Source organism: Nothoprocta perdicaria, unplaced genomic scaffold (assembly GCF_003342845.1).
Source record: "Nothoprocta perdicaria isolate Ctin4 unplaced genomic scaffold, notPer1 scaffold_381, whole genome shotgun sequence".
NCBI classification, from domain to species: domain Eukaryota; kingdom Metazoa; phylum Chordata; class Aves; order Tinamiformes; family Tinamidae; genus Nothoprocta; species Nothoprocta perdicaria.
The window spans coordinates 90,471-113,097 of record NW_020455623.1 but is presented as its reverse complement, the minus strand read 5'-3'; the positions used below and the strand labels follow the sequence as shown (position 1 = coordinate 113,097).

The 22,627-nt window shown below is 36.6% G+C and overlaps 1 protein-coding gene across 1 annotated transcript in view; it reads left to right on the top strand.

Moving 5' to 3' along the window:
* Positions 1–20,685, top strand: part of STPG2 (sperm tail PG-rich repeat containing 2) — a 169,524-nt gene extending 148,839 nt beyond the window's left edge. Inside the window, exons 14-15 of the mRNA XM_026044773.1 lie at positions 18,010–18,100; positions 19,746–20,685. Coding sequence (XP_025900558.1) covers positions 18,010–18,077 — 68 coding nt within the window. The 3' untranslated portion in view covers positions 18,078–18,100; positions 19,746–20,685. The remainder of the gene's footprint in view (positions 1–18,009; positions 18,101–19,745) is intronic.
* Positions 20,686–22,627: the final 1,942 nt, after the last annotated feature.

The window sequence follows — 22,627 nt, the reverse complement described above, 5'->3', positions numbered from 1 at the left end:
AAAAAAAAAAAAAAAAAAAAAAAAAAGTAGGGGCAGGAATGTTCCAGAAATTACGAGTAATGCTTGTTTACCTGAAGCACAGTGTTATTTAAACTTCTTTGAAGAATAATTTCTTGTTCTTGTTAGAGCTGCAGGAACTGATCTTTCCTCGTTATGGTTCTTGCATATGAAATGAACACTGTTTTCCAGCTCCCCCCAGGCTGCTGCTTGACTCATTCACTGTGTTTCGCTTCAAACTAATGARATCTTTATGAAAGAGGAATGCAAGGGCTTTAAGCGTTATATCATATTCATCTTGCTTCTGCAAAGAAGCTTTCTGAGGAGGCAGATGTCGTTCTTGTGTTTGCTGTTTCTACTTTATGTAGGTGAGGAAATTCTGTGTTATGATGCACTGCAGAAGAGAGGCCTCCTATTCAGATGGGAGTTGCTGTGACTTCTAATGAGTCTGATGTGTTCTCTTGTTGTTATGAATTATTTCTCATTTGTCCTCGAAATATATTTTCTTTGCAGAGTAGCTTTTGTTTGTTTCCAGGAGCATGTGCCTGTTGCATTGCTGTTGACATACAGAAATAATATTTCTAATCCTGCAGTTTGAATCTCTGTCATCACAGCATATGCCATCAGAAGAGTTTATTCTAGTATAATAATCATGATGAAGTCAGAAAGAATAATCTGCTGGTTTTTACTTTGGCTGGTTTGGTCCTGGGGCATGGTAGCCTGCAAATGTAACCTATTTATGGCACTCAAATATTAATTCTTTTTGACAGTAGCTTATGGATTACATGTTGGTCATTCCGCAAAGAGCACAGCTACTGGGGAATAGTGCTCAACACAGCATAGGAGTACAGCGTGTACGTTAGCATCACTTTCCATATTGTCCAAGAACTGTGTTTGCTGAATCAATCCACATGGTGTTTTATTTATTGGTTATAAGAGTATATTGGCTATATAAGAGTGTAAGCACTGAGTGTCTTCCTGTGCTTCAAATATCAGGTTATTTAAAAGCATTCAGTCCTGGTGGGAAAAGGGAATGGCTAACAAAAGAAATCTTCATCTATTTCTATGGAATTAGTGAATTAGTTTACTTTTTAGCCTAGAATTGCTGAGTGTCAGGGAGAAAAAGGGAATATTGTGTGTTTTCTATTGTGTGTTTATGTACTGTGGTGTGTTTTTATTAATAAAAGGCTTCTGAGATTTTTTTTTTAATCTTATTTATTAAAGCAATCTTTTTTCAGTTGCTCTTTCTCCCAATCAGTGTTCAAATGCTCTAGTCTTGGCAAGTAATCTTAAGAGTAAATATTGCTATCAATTTCCCTTTGTCCTTATGACAACAACACGAGACAACATGAAGAAACATATATCAAGCTGCCAAGCGGGAAGCCAGAAATTCTTAATAGGGACAACAGAAACATGACTCTAGCACGCTTCAGAAATAGATTAGTGCTCTTTATATAATAAATCATGCTAGGGCACTTCATAGACTTGAAGATTTTCTATGTTATCCTAGCTGTTTTTCTAGAAGAATGTTCATTGTCTTATTTTACTGAAAATAACCTACCGCTGCATTCAATATTTATGGAAAAAAAACAAATTGCAGAAATAGGTGATTGAAAATCAACCTTTTAAATATTTATAATTCAGTTAAAATGTTGTCCATATTCTTGCTGTTCGTTTCAGATGATAAAATGAACCGTGTTAATTTAAGGTGTGTCTTTGGCAAATATAGGAATATTTCTGACTGTAAAAGATTAAGAGCCAATTTTCATGTACCTAATCAACTCCTGTTGTTGCAAAGCAACTTTGATTTAAGCTTGGTGATTTGATACCCTGTTTTCCTACAGGAGTTATTTACCACTAAAAAAGATGAGTATTGCATGTACGAAATAAGGGTCTAAGGAAGGTCTTTTTCTTGGTATGGCTTGGTATGGTGTGAGGGGAAAAAAAAAAGTTATATGTTGCCCTGGGCAGGAAAGAACATATATCCACCATGTCCTTCAAAAATACAAAATCATATATATCAAGAAATTAACCCCCCCGCTTCAATGTTGTTCCTTATTAGCAAGGGAAAATTTAGCCCCCGCAATAATATTAAGTGTTTAAAGTAATTTTAGCATAATTTTTTTTGAAGTAAGGTCGCRTAGTTATAATTTTCTATTGATGCATGTGTCAAGAGTGAGTAAACTACAGAAATTTTCTGAAATCCTGTTCTCTCTGGGAATTGAGATTTAACTACCTTAAATGTTTTGAAGGCAGCAGAATGCCCAAATAATAAATCATATATTCAAGAGAAGAAAGAGTGTGTGGAAAAGAGGAAGTAATGTGTAGCTTTCTTAATTTGTATTTCACAGTAACAAACCAACCAAACAAATGATTTAGAAAGAATAAAGTGAAATGATTTGCAGTGGCAAAGATGTGCTTTCCTGATCACATTCTCTTTTCTCACTGATTTACTTTAAGAGACATCTGTGGTAATTTAAGAAATCCCCAAATCCATTTCATTCCAAATTTCAAAGGTTCTAGACTTAGGATTCATTTCTACCATCTGCTGGCTCCTAAAGAGCTTCTAAAAATTGCAAATTTGGCTTTTGTTTAATTACGTTGTAGCATTTTCTCTATGAAAGAACCAAACATTGCAAATTTAGTATTTTTCACCCTGATAGTCTTAACCTCTTTTTCCCAAAGCAGAGGAAAGATGGGATCAGCCGTCATTTTTTTATATTAGTATGTTTTGTTCGTTCATTTTCTTTGACAGTGTACGTAGCAGGCAATTCTTGTCTCAATGTTTTGTAGTTTCTTAATTATGTCCTGTCAATGTTAAGTGAATGTTTTAAGGATGTCTCAGTATTTACATACTCTTGTGTCACCTTTCTTAACTTTGCACGTCGTATTGAAGACTCCTGGTAATTACAGTAATTGTGCTTCGGAGAAGTTATGTCAGCCTGCACATACCATTAATGCATTAATGTGTCAAAACAGCAGTGAATGACACAGCTCCAGGCAATCTTAAAAGCTCCTAATGGTGGCCCAACCCAGAGGAATTGATTTGTAAGCAACTCTAAAGCTATAAAACTTTCGTCTTGATATATGGCTTCGCAAAGTCTTTCTCTATCATCCACCTTATTTTTAGTACATGAATAACAACTATTTGAATAAGCTAGCAAGTTGTAAGGATAAAATGCCTCCTGCTCTCTCTGGGTTATTACTGCTAGAAATGACAGAATAAGAAAAATTATACAGTTAATATGAAAAAATGAAGGACCAAAATGCAACTTACTTGCACCAGAAAGAGTCTAGAGCAACTCAAAAGATGGAGGTAGCTCACTTAAATTTTAGTGGGTGAATGTGAACTATATTTATTTTAACTACRCCTAGCACGAGGCACTGTTAACTGCTTAAAATGATAGATAAATGATAGTCAGTGCTAAAATAGAGTTTTTTTWAAAAAAAGCACTATATTTCTGAAACAATGGTATGGACTGTATGGAAATACATATGTGGGTAAAGTAGATTTCTAAGGGCTTGTAGTTATAGCCTTGCAATATCCACRTCAGCAACCTGGAAACGATGCCAAAATTGCTTGTTCACTAAATGTCATTCCTAAAGACTCTTCTATTGCCCGGTCATACGTTTCTTCCAGCCTACGTGCTGGAAGGGTGACTTGACTAAGAGAAGGCAGAGAAAGATGAAAATTGCACAGGAGTTTCAAATGTTCAATTTCTCATGGTTTGTTATTTGCATCAAAAATGCAAATAAATCTCCTGAATTGAGAGGCTCCTTATTCCAGGTCATAGAAGAATATCTCATGTTCAGACAGTTGGATTAGCTGGTATACGTCATCCACSTCTATGGAGCTCTTGAAAAACCCAACCTGCATTTGTTATTCTGGAACTTGCTGCTCTTGGAATTATACCTTTTTTTAGTATCTGTTGTCTTTATTCAAATCTGGGGCTGTTCTGTTGTTTTCTGTTGTGAAAACAACAGGTTCTAGTTGGTTTGCCTGGACTCCAAAAAGCTGGGGGGGGGTTTTAGGGTTTTTTTTTTGTTGTTTGTTTGTTTGTTTTTCCCCTTTTCTTTTCCTGTCACCATCTAGGTTGCAGTCGGGTGTTTAGATAGATCGAGATTGCAGACATCTGGTTCATAAAAGTGGTAGACATTGGCAGAGAAGTGTGTTGGTAGAGCAGCGCATAAGGGCATGAGGACCCCACACCTTTGCAGTGCCAGCCTGGCTGTATAAGCCTGCCAACGAATCACAGAAATTGTAAAGCAATTTGCCCTGGTGACTCTATCACAGCCCTGACTCGTCCTTCTCAGAAGCTGATTGGTTTTAGAGCAAATCCTACAGCAAATATCCACTTCTTAAGGCTTCATAACTCCCTCAAGTAACCTTGAACAGAGGTACATTTAGTGATGAATTATATTTTAAATTATTTTATTGATTATAAATTAGTTACATGAATATGAAAGAAAAGAAACTGCAGAGTAAAGCAATGAAACGGCATCATTCTGGCTTTGTGACAGTAGAGCTGATGCTTTAGGGAGTCAGAAGTGGATCTAATTGCGGGCTGCAGATGCTGGCAGCAGCCAGACAGCAATTAGCTGCTTTGGCTGATCAGCACCTCGATTTCTTCAGGGTGAGGATGAAAATGCTCATACTTGTATTGGGCATCTTTGCCCTCCAAGCAAGCGTACGCAGTTAATCTATACTGAGGTTATTTTATCAACAAACCATCTTTATTTATCACAAACAAGAAGGAAAGTGATTTGCAAGTGTAGGAGTGAATGTCGGCATTCAACTTACAGCCTGACCCGCTTGATGTCAGTGGTAGCTGTGTTGTCAAATTCAGTGCAGTCAGGATTTCTCTTCTTGGGTTTACTTGTACCTTGTCTAAGCAGTGGGGAGGGCTGGGAAGAAGGAAGGTGAATTGCTAGAGAGGAGAGAGAAGCTACAAGTGGTGTAGGGCAGGTGAGAGCAGGGAGATAGAAGCGAAATAAGATTAGACTGAGAAAGACTAAGGAAATAGAAATAATAAAGAAAGAGTTTTCTAAYACTCCTAATAAGTTTAAAAGCTTAGACGCTTCGAGATGGTGAAATATTCCTTCCTTGCCACGTCAGCATAGTGATGAGCTATTGCAGACACAGCATTAATCTGGAGTCTCTCTAAATGCTCTCCTGTTTTCTGAAATTTGGAGTTTGTGTTGGAGGGGTGAGGGGTGCAGTATTCTGAACAACAAGTTCTTTGTGGCTTTGTTTTTTGACTCATTTGTCATTGCCCGTTGCCATTGTCCAGTGAATTATTTCCATATTACTTTTAATAATAATAACTGAACATCAAAAATASAGCTTTTCATAAACTTGTGTTGCTCTTCTCAGTTCCTTGCGTTCCACTTCTCAATTAAATATGCTATATCATAGTGCTAAATGTTATGCTTCTTTTAAAAACTGCTAACTTAATCTTTGAATCCAGGATATTTTGGTTAAATCTTGGATTTTTAGATTCTATATTACATGCATCAAGCCTTCATTTTAAGAACATGTTTGGTTTACCTTCACATTTTTTAGCTGTGGTTTTTTTTTTTTTTTTTTTTTTTGTCTAAAACTTCCTGATACAGGAAAATGCCATTTCATAAGATTCATTAGAAAATTAAACCACATGCAATTCTAGCAATGCTACAGCTTTGCTTCCAAGTGCTTGGAAGGTGCTCTCAGGAGGATTATTAAGTAATGCTAAGTACCTTACTAGAATTACTCTGTTTTATATTGTATGGAGCATTAAGAATTGTCATGCTCATAGATTATCTTATGCTGAGATGGATACCATATTTATCGGTATTTAGGAGGTTAGCATATAAGGAGACTCAAGCTAGGTGAACGTTTTGCCATCTAGAAACAGTCTTTGCAAATGGAAGTGCTGTGTGGTAGCTGTCTCGAGAGGTCTCTCTAGTGCATTGTGTTGCCTCAAATCAACATWTATTTGCTAAAGGGTTTTGCTTTTCTTTGCCACAATTACTTTTTTCATCAAAACAGTTTCTATGATTTTCCCTCTTTCCTTGCTACGTTAGATAATGTTGCCTGTAATGTCTGGCAGAGAGGTCAAAGGGAAGGACTTCATTTTTTGTACAGAAATGTTCCACAGTGGGAAATACATTTTGATCATTCTTCCTGCCACCAGAGGTGGTGGAGACATCAATGTAGGGATGCTCTCTCAGTGCTTAAGGCTGAGAAGAAAAGGCTCAGCAGTCCCAGTACCTGCTGGCTGGGTTAGCACTTGGGGCTGCTGGTAATGTCATGGGACTGTGCAGCTTAAAAACGGTCTGGGTTTTAAAGAGAAAATAGTTTTATCCGCTGGTGTTAATGAACAGCTTCCAACTCTGAAAAGATTTAAATCCTGGTTGCAACTGAAAGTCATTGCTTTTAGACAGGTTTAACAAAGACTTCAAAGGTCMAAAATGTAGATCTAAATTTCATGGCTGGCTGTAGTCCCAGAAATGCGAAAGTTTCAATGCAATTAAAATCTCTGCGATTTGTATCAGCACACTTTTGGCAGTTGAACTAGATCACAGGACTTGGACAGCAATTCATTTGCCATAGTGAAGGGTGCTTCCATGTGAGCTGTCCTCGAGCCCCAGCAGCAGCGTGTTGCCATCACAACGGGGTAGCAAAGAATTTGGGATCAACATCTCTTGGCCAGGGTCCACCGGGGAACACTTGTTCTTCTTCAATCAGGGTCAGAATTGCTTTCCATTACACGTAGGTCACCTTCATTTTGTGACTTTGCTTAGTTAATGAGCATTTTGATCTAAATCATTGTATTGATATGCGCTTATTTTCAAAAAAAAAAAAAAGACAAAACTTTATTGCTTATTGGTATTAAAAAAAAACCTCAAAGTTAACGGGGAGAAAAACGTATTTGGAGAAATACAAATCAAAGACGTGAAATTTTTATTGTTTTTAGGTAAATTTGCTCAGAAACACTTAAAGATTTCCTTACAAGTTTAGAGATACCCAAAGGCACCAAATTATTTTGAAATGTGGATAATTCATGTAGGTGAAGTAGGCATTTTGCCAGAAACTTGCTTCACCTGCTGCCCCYGACTCCCTTGCCAGGAAAATGTACTTCGAACTTTGGTCTGTTGTAACGGAGCATTGGTTAGATGCTGAATTATTAGGACAATATTATAAAAGAGCAAAAGCTGGTGTAGAAAATAAACACACGCTGAGGGGACTATAAAATCTTTAATAGAGCTACTGCTGCAATGATACTTAATGGTTCTTAAATAATGGCGCAAGTGTTACGGTACCTCTGAGTCCTCAAAAATATGCATTTTGTTAAATAGACTTTTGCAATCAGTTGGGATCTGCTGATTTCTTCTGATGCAGTTTTTATTATGAACAAAATGAATTGCAGCTCACTGCTATATTCCTTTTTTAAAAGGCAASTGAGGCCCCAGCTACACAGTGAATGTAGAACAGAAATCCTTCCACTTGGTTGAATTCCTTCTTGTAGCAGGATATGTCACTTGGAGAAGTACTGTAATAGTGCAGAAATACTGCAGTGTCATAGAAGTGGTAATGCAACTTCAAATGTAAAGAACTTTAAAGCATTTTCTAAGAAAGCGAAAAAGAAGCAGTTAACTGTAATGCATTGAGATACTTTAACTTGTCAGCCCAAATACTTTCATAGGGAAAGAGTTTCATAAGAAAGAATTTTTAAGCATACAGGAAAATGACATGAAAATTTGACTTTTTTAGTTGCACTTCTATATGGATACTTTTTAAAGTTTTTTTAGAGGTGAGAAACATTATGTATAATGTTATAATACACCTAAACGTAGACAAGATTTCTGAGTTTTTATTTNGTACTGATGAATACATTGCCCTGTTTGGTAAGTGCTTTTTTTTTTTTTTTTTCTTTTTTTTTCCTCCTCTTTTTTTTTTTTTCTTTTTCCTGAAAGATAGTTCAGAATATAAAGTGTACAGGATTTTATGTGGCTGCATGGAATGTGCTGGGCTGGTTATTCTCCATGAACACTCTGCATTTTGCTTCTGCAGAGTTTAGTCTGATTTCTGGACATCCCCTTTCTTGTTGCTGCCGGGAGGGGGACCCAGCACTTCAATCAAATATTTGTCACACCACTCTGACAAACCTTTCCTTTCCAAGGCTTTCTGAGAAATGGACTTTGATCTGCTCAGGCATCTGCTTTGGCCAATAGCCAACGGGTAGGGGCGTTTTTCTCCACAGTGAAACTACTTCTACTAAATGTGCGTAATCAGGGAAAATAGCTACTTGTAGCACTTGTAGCTATTTTTTACTGGAATCTCCACTCTGATCTCTGCATAGGACATATGTTTATCTTAGCTTTCCATATGCTTATTAAAGAGATTTTTCAAGTAGTACTCTTACAGGTTATGTAGTGGCGTTGGCTTTAAAGCCATCTGATTGCAAATGCCTAAATGATCTGTTTGTCAAAAGCAGAGCTGCTGCTCTGCATAAATCCTTCACCTGGGAAGATGGGCATATAAATCAGTAGCTGTTCTCTGCTTATAAAATTGTGTTTAGCTAAAAAGAACTTCTAATACTCTTTCTACTGCTCTTGAATGGGGAAGACATGTCAATGATAATGTCTTGGTTTTTAAATGTTTTACACAAAGTGCCTTTGAAATGTTGCAACTGTTAAAATTGTTATATCCATCAGAAAGAATGCACATATGAATCTATATTTACAAGTTTCTGTTTTAGAGGAGTACTTTTCTGAAGACTTCCTATAGCTAATGATAAGGTTTGATTTGTCTTTTATCTTTTAAATCTTGAAAATGTGTGGAAATTCATAGAGAATAACATCATTAGGTATTTTCCTAAAACATACAATAGGAAAATCTTGTTGTAAAAGTCTCTTCTGGCTGCTTATAATCAGTCTTCTGTAAATGTGGGGAAAATTGGTAGAAAATGAAGGAGAAGTTTTCAGAAGCTAAGAATAYATGTTCCTCAGTTCTGTGTTCCTTTCTGAATGACCGTATCTTAAACTTAACAATTCTGGCAGACTGCAGTAAGAAAAATAACCACTTTTTKTGAAGAGCCCTGCAGCAATTGGTAGGGTTAAAAACAACTTTACTATGTTTTGCCTTGGCTCGTATTTTACCTCAATCTTTTGTGCTAGTCATTTCATATTTTAAATAGAAAAGCAAGAGAGTATAAAAAAGGGAAGAGGAAACTTAAGCAAGGAAAGATTTAAGAAAAACAGTAAATGACTGAAGCATGCAAGTGTTCTGAGAAACGACATAAGGAATTTAAGATATGGTGGAGAAGAATAAGTTTAACTGCAGAAGGTGCACAAGAAAGTATCTGGGAGGATCATAGAAACAATAAGAATATTATGGTTTTCAAAGCATGTCTCTCTCTCCCCTGTGGGACCATTTGAAGACTGAATGGATGAATGCCAGCTGCCAGTATTCGGTATATTATAGATGTTTTCTATGACTGTGTATACAGGCACTATTGAAAAAAATACTTAAGCATTTCTATACCACGTATAAAAGATATTTTTGATTGGCATATCCCACAAAGGAGCGTTTTAATTTCTGTAACAAGCATTAGATCCTTTTATGTGCAAGTCCTTTAGACTCTCAGGCACATGAGAGGTCATAACTGTGCTGACTGCATTCATAACTTCATATTTATTATTTACCCTCACTTTAATAACCTGGACGTTTTGCTCGAGAGGAAAGTAAGGTGCAGCTCGTGGGTTATCATAGTATAAAATTAGCAAAAAGAGTTTTCAACATGCCTCAAAAATTAATTCCTGCAGTTTTCTCGTTAGGAAGGATATMTTGTTTTCTATTTGAGAGAATCTTCACTATCTTCCCTGTGTCCACACTTGGAAAAAAAAATCTGAGTTAGGCTTAATCCACAGTTCTAGGTTTTAAAATAGTTGCAAGTTATTCTGGTGCATTGGGAATGCTGAGAGTGTTAGAGGATGTTACTCGCATGCAGTTGCAGAAATTGTAATTAATGTATGTTTTCTACCAGATGTTCAAATACACAGTTGTGTGGAAAAAAAACCCAAACTCTCCCTTTAAAAAAAAAAAAAAAAAAAAAAAAAAAAGAATTTAAGACTTTGCCAACAAACTGATGTCTGGAAAAAAAGTCTCATACTGTGTTGGGTAACATTGTTACAGTGACTAGAAGATGATAAATGAAGTAAAACAGGCTTTAGTAGATAACTCTGAGGTTACTGACTGTTGGACCACACTCGGTGCTCTGCAGGTGAGTCACGTCATTATTGTGATGTTTCTGAGATATTCAGTAAAACTTTACACACGCATAGCATACATAAATGCAGAAGGTCATATATATGAAGTTCCAAATAGAGAGGTCATTTTTCTTCCAAGACCAACAGCTTCCTTTGGTGGCCCCCTGAGCCTACCATATATTTTACCTTGTAACCATGGCACTGTAATAATTCTCAAGTCAAATCTTTTCTTGGAACGCAGCTTAAATTTCACCAGCAGCAGGAAGTAGCTGACTGAAAGGCAAATCCTGGTCTTTTTGAGATGGGGATTCATGCTGTGTAATTCTGAGTTCAGTTGTGGGTCTGGAGGGGGCCAAGTTTAATAAATTCTTTCCTGGAGGCAGCTTTATTTCTGCTGCCTGGAGATACAATAGGCATTTTGTTCAGCTGCAAGGCTTCATTCTTTAAAACACACACAGAACTTCATTGTTAAAATCAAATAAAATTGCTAATCATTTTTCTACTGCTCTCCTGATAATTCAGGCTGATTCAGAAGTTTGTATCAGCAGCATCTGCAAGGAGCTGTTWCTCTTGCTGAAGTTTCAGTATGGTAAGAGTGAAATTCAAACAGAAAATTAAGGCTTTAATGAGTGAAGGGGTCACTTGTATATCTAAAACACATCCCAAATAGGCTATAGATCTTCACCCAACCCTTAAATTAACTGTCTTACTGTATATATCATATAAAGTCTAGTCAGTGAAAATTGTAAAAGAGCAACCCTATAATGCCTATGACTTGTAGCATTTTATGCTAAATCTGTTCTTCTGTGGCTGGAAAAATATTGTATCTTTTTTTATGATACTTCAAGTAGTCTTGTACCAGAATATTGAAAGACAGTATTGCTATACAGAGAACCATTCATGTACAAGAGGCAGATATTCCTTTTTACAAGGACTTTCAATATTGCAAGTTAGATCTGTGCAGACGTGAGCTGCTCTTCCAGAGAACTCTTATTTAGAATGATACAATAGAGAAATTTCTTAAAACCTATTTCATTCAGCTGTTCTGCTATGCATCTAGGCTCTAATCCTGCTTACATGTAAATTAAAGCTTTGTTTTTCAAGCAATTTATTTATGATTGTGTTTGTGTCCTGGAGTGACAGTAACAGTTGAAGTCCAGGAAGATGAAGTTGTAACTGGACTTGATTTATCCCTGGAAAGGGTATATGCTTTCCTCACGAAGGGGTCTGTGCCTGGCTCATATATTAATGTTATATTAACATTAACCATATATTAATGCTCACAGCCATGAGTCTTTAGAACCTTTTACAGGAAAATGGGAAGGCATCCATCACTGTCATTGCAGCCTTGCGAGAATGAATAATTTGTGATGCCGTTGCTTTGGAGTGTCGCTTTCTCAGGTTTTTTGCGTGTGTGTGTGTAATGCTTTGTTGGTTGCATCTAACCACAGTGAGATGTCTGTAGCAAAAATACTGCAGTTTGAAGAGAACTGGGAACCTCTACTGTTCGTGGTAGTTGTTTCATTCTTGAAGTGATACAAATTTTACTGTAGGAACTTCATGTTTTGTTTTTTTTTCTTTTCCTTTTTGATGTAAACAGCTGTGAGAAGGATATCTTTATTATTAGATTGCTGCATGAAATACTTTGGACGTTCCTATTTACTGTCGGCAAAAGTTTATTTGTTTAAATTTATGCAGCTACTTTAATCCATTTAATGAGCTAAAGCATTAAAATAAATCTAGTGGCTTGGCATCAATTGGAAAAATGGTAGAAGTTTCTCAAGACTAATATCGGAGCAGAAAAGAATGCCTAATACTGTGTGTCATTCTAGAGAGCAAAATAAATTTTAAAATTTTATGTGCTGATAAGAAAACATCAGAGAGTACTCACTTCCCAGGATTTTATTATACTGTTAGTTATCAGCTGTGGTCAGCAATTACTGGAGGAAAATGTGCAATGATTTGCAAATGATGAAGCAAAGCATTTTCAGTCCCACTGAATACCTGCCTTCGTGCTTTTAAAATCCTATTTAAGCTAAAATACTGTTTATTTATGTCCAATGTGAGACTGAAGGATTTTCAAGGCTAATGTATTTTCAAATGTAGGCATTTTGAGATTACTTTTGGGGACATTACAGTTCTAGCTGAGATTTTTAATGAGAAAAGGTGGTTCTTTTTCAAAATGGGACACTTCTACACTCTTTTTTATTAGGCAGAATCATAGGATTGAGCATTTCCTTAAAGCAGGCTTTTTTTCCACTGGTTAAGATGTTTTAAAATATTTTCTCTGTAATGCACAGTGAGCATTTCCTGGAAAAATAAGGGCATCTTTTAAAAACTTTATGACCTGAGTTGCTTCTCTTATTTAATAATAGCTCATTCATGTTCTTGCTTATTTGGAAGAAAGGCGATATGTGAATGAGGTGGTTTAATTGGGCTGCAGCATCGTTAACTTACCTGGGAGCGCCGCTGGGGAATGAATCACGCACTGTAGGTCGCCGTTCTTCCAGCGATCCCTTGTGCTTGTTTAGGAATTGTGCTCCTGGTTTCCATCCCGCTATAAGCAGCTCCGAGCAATTCCTGGGCCCCTACTATTCTGCCCCTTTATACGGATTAAGCTGTTGCTTGTGAAGGGAGGTTGTCTTCCTGTTGTAATAAATAGTAAAGGCCTCAACATTGTCTTCTCTGCTTCCTCCTTGCCTAAAAGGCATTTCCAACTGCCCTTTATTAGGGAATTTGACCCGTTTATGAAATGGAAGTTTAACTGGACCTTTGCCAGGGTGCAGCACATGAAATCTAACCTTCTTATCTTGCAAATGGAGCACAATCAGTTGTGAGAAGAATACCTGCCTTTCACAGGTTGTTTGCCGTTCCCAAAGGAAAGCATGGAAATAAATCAGTGTCCAGACCTAACATGGTCCTACTACCATCACTAGATGGTAGGACAAGAATTACCCCAGCAATGGTGAAGTGTAACAAGGTCCCTACCCCTGTTGTACTGCTTCCACCTGGAGTTAGTAGATGCCCCCATTGCCACTCAAACCTTACAAGATAAGTGGGTCTTTAAAGGAGGCAAGACTTATTTTTGTCATTCTTCCCACAATGTATTTCTTATGTGTTACTTGTAATGATTCTGCTATTCATTAAATTATCTCTTCAATTATAATACCTTCCAAAATCTTTCCTGATGCATAGTTACCTTATGGCAATGATTATTTAGCAGTTCAATGTATTAATTAGTTCAATATATTTTAAAATTATCACTATTTTAAAATTATCATTATTTTACAGCAATGCAAGCTCGATATCATTGAGTATTCTCTGTTGGAAAGTTCTCAATATCCTTCATGAAAATGTGACACAGCTGGAACACTAGACTAAAAAATTTAGGAAACAACTTGTATTACCATTGTAATATAGTGCTTTTTTTGTAGGGCATTAAATTAACATGTATAGTACTGCATGCATCACTTATCTCTCTGGAGAATTAAGTAGGCAATTTGATGCATCTTTTTGACTATCATCTACGTATTTATATTAGACATCTTCAATAAACTTAATCAGCTTTTGAGTCCTAAAGAGGTGAGTTTTATGATGCTTCATCACTGTGCAGACTTTGTCATATTTTCAGACYGGGTCCTATATGAACACTCTCTTGTCCAGACGATTTTGGCTTTTATTAATAGGTCATTCTGTGCTTGAATATCTGTGATTTTGGTCCTAGTCTGTGTCACAGTTTTAGGTATCTCTCTCATATGAAGAACCTGGGCTCTGACCCTCTTGAAATCAAAAACCAAGAGCATATTGAGAGTAGTAGCACTTGAGAGGTGCCAGGAGCTGGCGTGCACATCTGTAGGCATTGCTCTCCTAGTGCAACCTGCAACTACTTAAATACCTGATGATATTAAGTGGTAATGGCCAAAAAAAAAGTCATTTGGCTGCTCTCATTGGTGTTCTGAAGCCTGATGCTACCTGCTGGTCTTTTCAAGGTTGTTTGCTGAGATGATGCATGCCGGGAGAGAAACAGTTATTGTTTGGGCCTGGTTGTCTGAACGTGTTGCATCTACAGCATGCTGCAGACTCTCCTTACCYGGAGTTTCCATAATTATCCTTTCAGACACTTCTTATCTTCTGTGACATTGCGCCAAGATGATCTTTACTTTCTTTCACAAAACTGTGACTCAGAAGCGTATTCATGTTCCCTGGAAATTGTTTGTAGTTTGCATGGTGGTATGTGGTCAGTAAATCTGCTAAGGCACAAATAACATTTGTGATATAAACATCATACATTTCCTTAAACAGGTACAAAAAAAAAAAAGAAAATGAAATATATTTGGTCAATTTTGATCAAGTGTTTTTGTCTTCTGCTAGCTTGTGGTTTAGATGATGTAGAATGTGAAAAAGAAAACAAAAGTGCACAGGGAATGCATTTCCTTAAAAGAAGTGGAGGAAATGCCTTGGAGGAAAATGTTTATTATGTAAAATAATCTAATGATATCTATAAATGTTCATTTATTGAATAGAGGTGGAAACCAATTAGAAAAAATGCTTCTGCTGACTTTGAAAAAACATTAGCCTAAAATTAACTTTCTGTCTATAAAAACAGAAGTTAATGGGGAAGGCACTCACCTATACATGAAGGTCAGATAAAGGCTCTTTATGGCTGAAAAGGCAATGGGGTAATAAATATTAATAGAATGCAGCTTTTGCTCACTTTGCTAAAAATGCTACCGAGGAAGATCCTTAACACAATTTAAATGTCAAGCACCAAAGCATTTTCYCTTTTTATTTATTTTTATTTGTTTTTCCACAAAGATTGCAACCTTGCTGGATTATTTTCAGAGAGACTGATGCCCACATATTTCTGAATTCTCATGGACTGTTTTTTTTAACTGGCGTCATTTTAACAAGACCATAAAGTGCAAACCAAGAGGGCCTCACTCTAGATTCACAGTACACTGGCTGCGCTTCGTATTCCTAATATCTCCGTGGTGATGATAACTTCAGGTCAGACAAAGCACTTCCCTGTATACAGCCTGAAGTAGAATTAAAAATGGATTTGAGTTGAAGCACTAGTTTTAATTAGTACTAAAACACTTGAATGAAAGGACTCTTGGTTCTTATGTACCAGTAGTGTTCGTCTGTGAATAGTTTATCATTAGACTTGCAATAAATCTACTTTTACTGTTAAATTCCAAAATTATGGACATCATCCTACCACTGTCCACTTTGTATCCGAAAAAACATAATATGAGATTTTTTAGAGTTAGGAATTAAAATTACCTGTCTACGTAAGCATTTCATACTGTTTCCTAAGTGTTTGTTCCAGATTTCTCAGCATTAATGAAGTTGTTGTTAGCATTTTTTTCTTTAAATAATTAGCCAGACTGATTTCATACAAGCAGCAACAGGGACAGCTTTTTCATTCTTCCCGATATATCTCAGCTGTGGCATTTGTAAAATAAATGTAAAGATACTTGACSAGTTTTTAAAGTACCTTAGTTGAAAACGCAGTGTGATTTTGAATTATATTGGTTATTTTTTTACGTTGTTCCAGACATCAGATTTTGATTTTACTGCTTTTCTACAAGGATAGAAGTAAAATAAAAGTCAAACAGTGGTGTTGTTTACCAGGCTCTTTACGTTATTCAGTGACCCATTGCTTTATTTTATTCTTAGCTTATGCCTGGTATAAGTAGATAGTCATATTTAAAAAAATGTGCTCTGTAGCTATTATGTTCTATCTCAGCCCGGTCATAAACCCCCTTGTCTTTGACTTGAGCTCTCACAACACACTGCACAACTCGTATTTATCTGTCTGTGAGATAGTTAAGCAGGCTGCGTTTCTGTGCTCACTTCCAGGGCTAATAACCTGGGTTTGTATATAGYGTAGAGGAGAAGACTTGTAAGATTGTCTCTGAACACAGGGGAACACTTAAAGAATGTAACCAGTAAAGGAGCGTAATCATTTAAGTGCAATAAAAAGAATGTCTCCTTGAGGCAGAGAAAAATTGTCATTTTTAGAGCCTATGAAAGGGTAATTTTGCTGAACCAATCCCACATATAAATAGAAGGTTGAATTTCATACAGGATTGAATGTCTATTTCCAAGTTATGAAGCTGAAAGGAAAGTTAATACTAAAGGACAAATTTCCAAGTCCAGAGTGACACATTGAAATCTCAGAAGTGGTAAGGACACCAATAGTGTGTGTGCACAATAACTCTGTGTGTGCTCATTGTATGCAATTAGAAATAAACCAGCTCAAGGAAAAATATGTAAAGTCTTTTTCAAGGTATGCATAGTAATKCTGTTGGGTGGATGTGATTTGTGTATAAATATCAGTGAGCCTCTATTTTTGTTTAAAGTATATCCTGCTTGCTCCTCTTRCCCTCTCGCTGGTGCTTTTTCAGACAGCTTTTCTGGTTACCTCCTTTGAAAAAGTAACCGTTTCCCTGTGCCCACCTTTTGCTGCTTTAAGAATTCTTAATTCACAAAAAATTTCCATGGTGCCTTTATGGTAAAAACATGTATAATACCAGAAAAACAGAAATAAGCTTTCAAAAAACCTACAGACATTTTAAGTTCACTTTGCAGACCTGAGGACTCCTAGTGCAAGTGTACATTGGCACAAGGACTCCTCTTTCTGGAAGCAAGGTTTATTTCTTAGGAGAGTGGCTGAATTTAATGGAATCAGTGGTGGGAGCCAAGTAGTACAACTGAACGCCAACACGCAGGGCTTGACCCTGGGATGCTCTTTGGTGCTGTATGTCAGGCTTCAGGAAAAACTAAAAATGATCCCTAAGGCCAAGGGCCTGATCCTGCAGGACTTCTGAYGCTTCACACTTCCCAATTTTCATGYGCCTGTACTGTCCTGCCATGACTAAATCAGGACTTTCCCAAATTGCGTTTTCCTCTGCAGGTTTCTGTCAAAAAATACAATGATCTTCTTTCCAGCATTGTCATGATTTAATGTGTTGTCCAAAAACATCTACTATTTCAAGGTTTCTCTTAAAGCTTATTTTGTGGAAGTGCTATTTTATTTTCCTTTTTTCTATTATTATTTTTTAATGCAAAAGTTAGAAGWGATTTGCTAAAGATACAGTCTCAGTCATGTTTGTAGCTGAGCATTTTTTTCTTTTTATTTCTGCATACTCCTAGTAAGGAAAATGTGCATGGTTTTCACAGCTCTGATGTACTAAGTTGATAAGCTGTACTGAGGCATAAAAGCAATGCAGCACGATGATGTCTCTCATCTGGGTTTGGTTCTCAGGGACATTTATGCATTGCAGAACCACAGGAGGCTTCAAAAATACTGCATCACCTCCAAGGTTCAGAGTTTAAAGGAAAGATTCCTATGCTGGAATCCTGAATGAGTATTTGGACACGTGCATATCAGTTATCTGTCTTTAAGAGATGCTGAGCTTCTGCAGTTTCCAATGTTATTTAACAGCTGATAATATAAAATCCTGAGCAGCCCAGTCTAGTAAGTAAATAGTCGGTAGAGTGAGCAGCTCTGCTGGTGTTTCTCATGGAAACATTGGAAATACATCGGTGTTGGCAACATATGTAGGTGTTTGCTTCTGCTGGGCAGTTTCTCAAGGAAACATAAAGTCAAGATTATTGTACAATTATGTGTTATTTATGCCAACTCTTGACCGGTCTGCTGTGCTCATAACATGGTATTTTATGCTTGTATATCTGCTGCTAAGCCCACTGCATGAGGACACTGTCCTCAAGAGAGCATTGAATGTTACTTTACAGAATCCTATCGCTGCTTGGATGAAGAATATTTTCACAGAAATGAGAGAGTCCACCATGAAGCCCTCTGAGTTTACTTAGGAAATCTCTGATCGTAAGTATTATTGTATTGCTAGAAGCTTCAAAAGTTCCAAGTAGAATATTCTGTTTTCTTGCATATGCTGCAAGTTAGAAATATTCCCATTCTTATGTTGGGTACTTGACTGGGATGTGAGCGCCTTTATTTATCGATGAAGAGACTATTACTATACTCGCAAATCCCCAAGTAGGCATTTTTATCTCTGCTCAGAGGAGAGGGATATTTGGTTAAATAAATTTTAAAATTAATTAGAACCTTTCAATCTTTGCTAAAGCCAACGATAATTATTTCAGGGGTGGGTAAAGAAAAATGTATTTAATTTCCGTTTGTTTCCAAATATGTATTTTCCTCTTGTAGACGTATATGAAGGAACTGTGAAAAATTACATAGAAAAGAAATAKAGCTGGCAGGCTTCTCCACAGGTCATTTCTTTTCTCTAACGACTAAGGCAATGAACTATCCACGCTGTGCGCTGTTACTGTGGAAACAATTATGATTATGAAGGTTATATTCTGCTTTTATTCCAAATGGAGACAAAAGAAACTGACATTCAAGAAAAAAATTAATTTAAAGAGGCAAAAATAACATGCAGAGATAAAGCATTGTTAWTTTTTGTCTGAAGTTCTGTGTTAGAAAATGTTGATTTAAATATTGCTTCCCAAGTAACAAACTTTCCCCTGATAGTGTCTGTTGTTCAGCATATTGCTAGATCTCTTAAATCAACGTAGGCTAAAGTCTCTTCTGTTTCTATTCTTTTACATGCCTGGGGGAATGAAAAGGCATAACCAATCTTTTCTTAGTTTTGCTTAGTGTAGTTTTTGTTGGTTGTTTTTTTTTTTCTTTTTTGATTGTCTTGGGCTGCATTAATACTGGGTATATCCGATTATCATGCAAAGGTGATTTGAAGCATTTCTTTGTTTCCTTAGCAAATTACAAACTAAAATTTCCTTTTTTTAGGTAGCCTGGTTATCCCATCTGTTCTTTATTATTGCTAAAAGTCTACATTAAGTTCCCACCTGATTCTAACTACTAAATCAACTGAAACTCTCTTTAATCTTGCATCCAATGCCTGCAAATTTCAGTGGCCCTGACCTGCAGTCAGCATCACTGGCCAGTAATCTCCTATCAGTTAAATCTCATATTGATTTAACTTATTTTCTTGACATCAAACATAYGCAGAACTACAAAGAAAACAAGACTAACTTTGTTAGAGGCAATAATAGGGGAAATAAAGAGAAAGTGACTGGAAGTTTTATGTTCTGGATATGAAGGTGCATTGCTGGTGAGTGGTCAATATCTTACCTTTTAAATTGCCGTTGAGACTTTGTTTTAAAAGGCTTCTTTGAGGAATAGCCTTGACTGTTCCTTCTGCCGTAGTGGTTCTGCCCAGAGGTGTTGACTAGGCAGCAGATGACTTGGCAGCATCTGTGCACTCTGTTGATCTTGGATGCGAGTAAAGGGAATTCACAGGCAGCCATAAGACCCACAGATCTTGGTAGGATTCACTAATTACCTCCAGTATCTAGATAAACCTCTTGAATACAGTGTGACCGTAAAGAATTTTCTTCCTAATACATTGGGTTTTGAAAATGTTTCTTTAGTGCAGGTGAGAAAATATAAACTTAGTGAAGCATGTTTTTCTTTTTTCTCTCTCACGCAGGATTTAATCCAGCATTAGTAACCATTAATGGCAGAGACAAGCTGAAGGCCCTCCTTCCAGAGGAAAAAATCCTTTCATGATGGTTTCAACCAGCTGCTCAAAATGACTGTTCTTATCACCTCCTGATTAGGAGAGCTGTTTCTCCACGATTTTTTCTTCAAATGAAACATTTCCTTCTTATCAAACATCTCTTCTTCACAATACAGTGCTTCTTCATATTTCAGTACAAATAAATCCAGAAATAAGATTTATTTCCCCTTTCTATTTCTTCCTCCTTCCTCTTCCCACTTTTTTAAGGAACCCTGAAATTGTGTAAATTTACTTCTGCACCGTGTGAAAACATTGCTTTCTGTCTTTGGTGTAGGGGTTAACTGGCATCCAGATGGGCCCATCATAGCTTCAAACCCTGTTGAAGATGTAGAAAAGAAGATGACAAAAGCTGTAACTTTATCTACAGGTTTGATGTCTGTACAGCCTCYAACTTGAGGAAATCCTGTTGTCCCTTCCCAGTGGAGCAGGTTGGTCCCCAGCAGTCTCCAGGCACAACTAGAGGTACGCAGCTTTCTGTTTTGCATTCTGTATTTCTGTGCCTCCGGCCATCCTTAATTGCAAATATGCTGAAAACAACATTAATTTTACCCACAAACACAATGGTATTCCAAAGTAGCGGCCTGCTGTTTTTCTCCACTTTACCTTCAGCATTGTCTTCCTGGTAATTTATGCTAAATAAAATGCTAAACTTGGAATCCAGCATTGTCCACCATATAAAAGTGGGACCAGGATTCAGGTGGCTTTTCATCTGACCTATTCCCAAGGTAGTGGGTGCTCAAATGTTGGGATTTAAATAATAATAAAGAAAAAAAAATTGTGTAGAACTAACTACAGCAATTTGGAAATGTAGGCAATGCCTTTTCAGGATTTGTCAGCTCACAAATTTCCACTACTATAAAAATTCTCAAGTGCTCTTATTGGAATAAGAAAATTCTCAGACTGCCAAGTCCATAAGATATTTGCTTTTAGCTGTGATGATTTGCACAATATTATACCTTTAAAATGTTGTTGGCCTCAATTTCTGCCTGTCATTTTTCTTCTTCTTCTGTTTTTGACACTAAAGCAAGTCCAGATTCCATTTGTGAAGAAATTTCTCTGTTTCCTCTATTTGAAGACTATTAAAAAATGTTCTTCTGAAGACTACTGCTGTTTTACATATTGTAATAATGAGGAAGTAACCACACTAAGTATTTAGCATGAAAATACTGCCCAAAACTGCCCAACTTGCATATTCTGCAGTGTTTGTCTTTTAAATACATACATCTGGAAAAAGGAGAGTATTTTGCATGGAATTTGCTGAGAGAATGACCTAGATAATGTACTTAAATTTTCTCCATCTTTATTGTCACTGGTAGCGGGCCTTAGAGATGCTGGAGGTATAGGGTTGAAAAATTCTAATCAAGGAAGGAAGTACTAAAAAAAAAATTAAAAAAAATCCACAGCAAACAAATAAAACCCCTATAGCCATCTAGCCGTGAAAAAAATGTGCAAATTATTCTGGAAAGAGGTGCACACACAAGACAGATACAAAGTGTACGCTACGTAAATAATTGCTCAATATCTTTTCCTGTTGATATTTTGCAGTAAGTTAGGTTGAAGAAGAGAATGAAACCTTTAAAAAATAAATTTTGAAAAAGGAAAATTTTTCATCTCTTACTTATAATTCTAAGGAGTGCAGACTTAAAACTGATTTTATGTGAATGCTGACTAGATGTAAACTGCTGTTCTTGGCAAGCCACTGAAAGTTAACTACCATTTAAAAAGCATTCTGCAATATATCATTGCACTGCTCAGCAATAAAGTGCCTTAAATTCACTGTAGTCATTGATAACTCACAACCTAATAAAGATGGTGCTTAACTACCAGAGATCTGCCTGCTACAAAGTCGTTCTCAGTGGTAGAAGCCGTGCAAAATTCATGGAGTAAAGTGATTCATGAACTCYGTTTAATCAGCACACTCAAAATGGGAACAAAACTCTGCAGTTGTGGAAACCTGTTTTGAAACATTTTTGAAAACGTATCATGAGAAATATATATATATATTTTTTAATTTCTAAAAGATTTTTTTTTTAAAAGCAGCTGTATAAAGGTAAATGTTGTATGTATAAGATAACTAAACAACACCTATCAGAGCAGAATCATCATAATCTACTGGATATCTCTTGGGATGTAAGTATTTCAGTCAATCATTAAGTAGGGCTAATGTGTTCTGGGGTGTCCTACCACACTTATCTGGGCCCAGGGTCTTTGAAGTGCTGAACAAATCTGCTTTGACTGTAACCATTTCTGTTACACCAAACACCATGAAGAAGGATCAACACACAAGTTTGTCAGGGTAGCAGCACTTGTTATGTTAGTGATGCGCTCCAGCATGCTGGTGTTTGAATATAAAATGTTTGTGTCGTGAAGGTCATGCTAAGACTTTATCCTGTTTATTTTTGTAAGAGCTGGTACTGTTATATTAAAATATTTTATATAGAGAATAGAATGTAGAATGCTAGAAAAACTATCATACCCAATTAATAACTAATCGAAAGAAAATAAGGATTCGTTTTTTTTTTCCCCCACTTTTTTAATTCCAGAAAAGTATCTATACTGGTATTATCCAAAGCAATATGTTGGTGACTGTTTCCCCCTTGCTGTGGTGACTTCCTGTCCAAGTCCAAAATGGAGCAATGCAGGAGCCACCTTGCAGAAGAGCAAGTCTAAACATGCCTTTGCACATGTGATGGCCCATTTGACTGTGTAGCTGTCTTTTGTAGCCTCAGTTATAAAAAAGGGTATATGAGTGTTGACATATATGCGATGGGGGCAGAAAGAGGACAGTCCTG